Source organism: Propithecus coquereli, unplaced genomic scaffold, assembly GCF_000956105.1.
Source record: "Propithecus coquereli isolate 6110/MARCELLA unplaced genomic scaffold, Pcoq_1.0 Scaffold54, whole genome shotgun sequence".
NCBI classification, from domain to species: Eukaryota; Metazoa; Chordata; class Mammalia; order Primates; family Indriidae; genus Propithecus; species Propithecus coquereli.
In genome coordinates this window covers 2,033,190-2,034,058 of record NW_012151285.1, presented here as the reverse complement: position 1 = coordinate 2,034,058, position 869 = coordinate 2,033,190, and the positions used below count along the sequence as shown (strand labels likewise).

Sequence of the window (869 nt, the reverse complement as noted above, 5' to 3'; positions counted from 1 at the left end):
TGAAGGGCAGTCCCAAAGCCGGTGGCTCACCACCGGAAACTGCTTCACCTCGGAAGCCTCAAAATAGGGAATTCGCCTTTTAAAAACCCACCCAGTTCTCATCCCACCACTCATGCTTGTTGAAGTGCACCACATCTGCTCTCCAGCCCGGTCTGTCGGCTCCCTTCCGGGGCCTCTTCTCTGTCACTCACAGCACCCCAAATCCTGGCTCCGAGAGACATTTAGGCACACTTGGCCTCGTCCGCTGCCCACCTCCGAGCCTGGGGTGCCAGACGGGCCCTACTTTCTCTGGTTCTTTATTCATCTCCGCTTAGCCCGGTGTCCCATTTCAACCGGGGCTGCTGCAAGTCTTTTCCAACCTTCACAAACCTGACCCCTCGCCCTAGCGTGCCCATCTTCCTCCATCCCAGATCGCCCCGTTTCTTCATCCCTCCCCGGCCCGCCCGACCCTCCCGCCGGGCCGCACCTGAGCAGAGGCGCTGCACCTTGAGCCGCCCGTTGTAGACGCGGGCCGCCTGCACCGTGAGCTCCTCCAGCTCGGTGCTCCCGGGCGCCTGCAGCAGGAACTGGCTCTCGTCGCCTCGCTTCACGTGCAGCAGAACCATGGTGGCCCGGCTGAGGCGCTGGAGCTGCGAGAAGACCCCGGGATGCGCGGCCTGCGAGCCCGGCCGGCTGAGGCCAGTCGGAGTGGCGAACGGCGGCGACGCACTAACCGCCGCGTAGAGGCCGGAACCCCGGTGCTCGGGCGCCTGCGGTGCTGGTGGGCAATCTGCACTCAATTCCGGAAATGGCCGTTGCCAGGGGCAACGATTAAACACAGAGTCAGAGAGGCCGCCAGCCCAAGATCCCCGAGGGTGGGGAACCTGGCG

General features: G+C 64.2%; 1 protein-coding gene across 1 annotated transcript in view; it reads right to left on the bottom strand.

Moving 5' to 3' along the window:
* The window catches only part of LOC105820829 (chromosome unknown open reading frame, human C21orf59), a 10,183-nt gene extending 9,314 nt beyond the window's left edge, over positions 1-869 (bottom strand). The window contains exon 1 of the mRNA XM_012657395.1: positions 467-869. Coding sequence (XP_012512849.1) covers positions 467-605 — 139 coding nt within the window. The 5' untranslated portion in view covers positions 606-869. The remainder of the gene's footprint in view (positions 1-466) is intronic.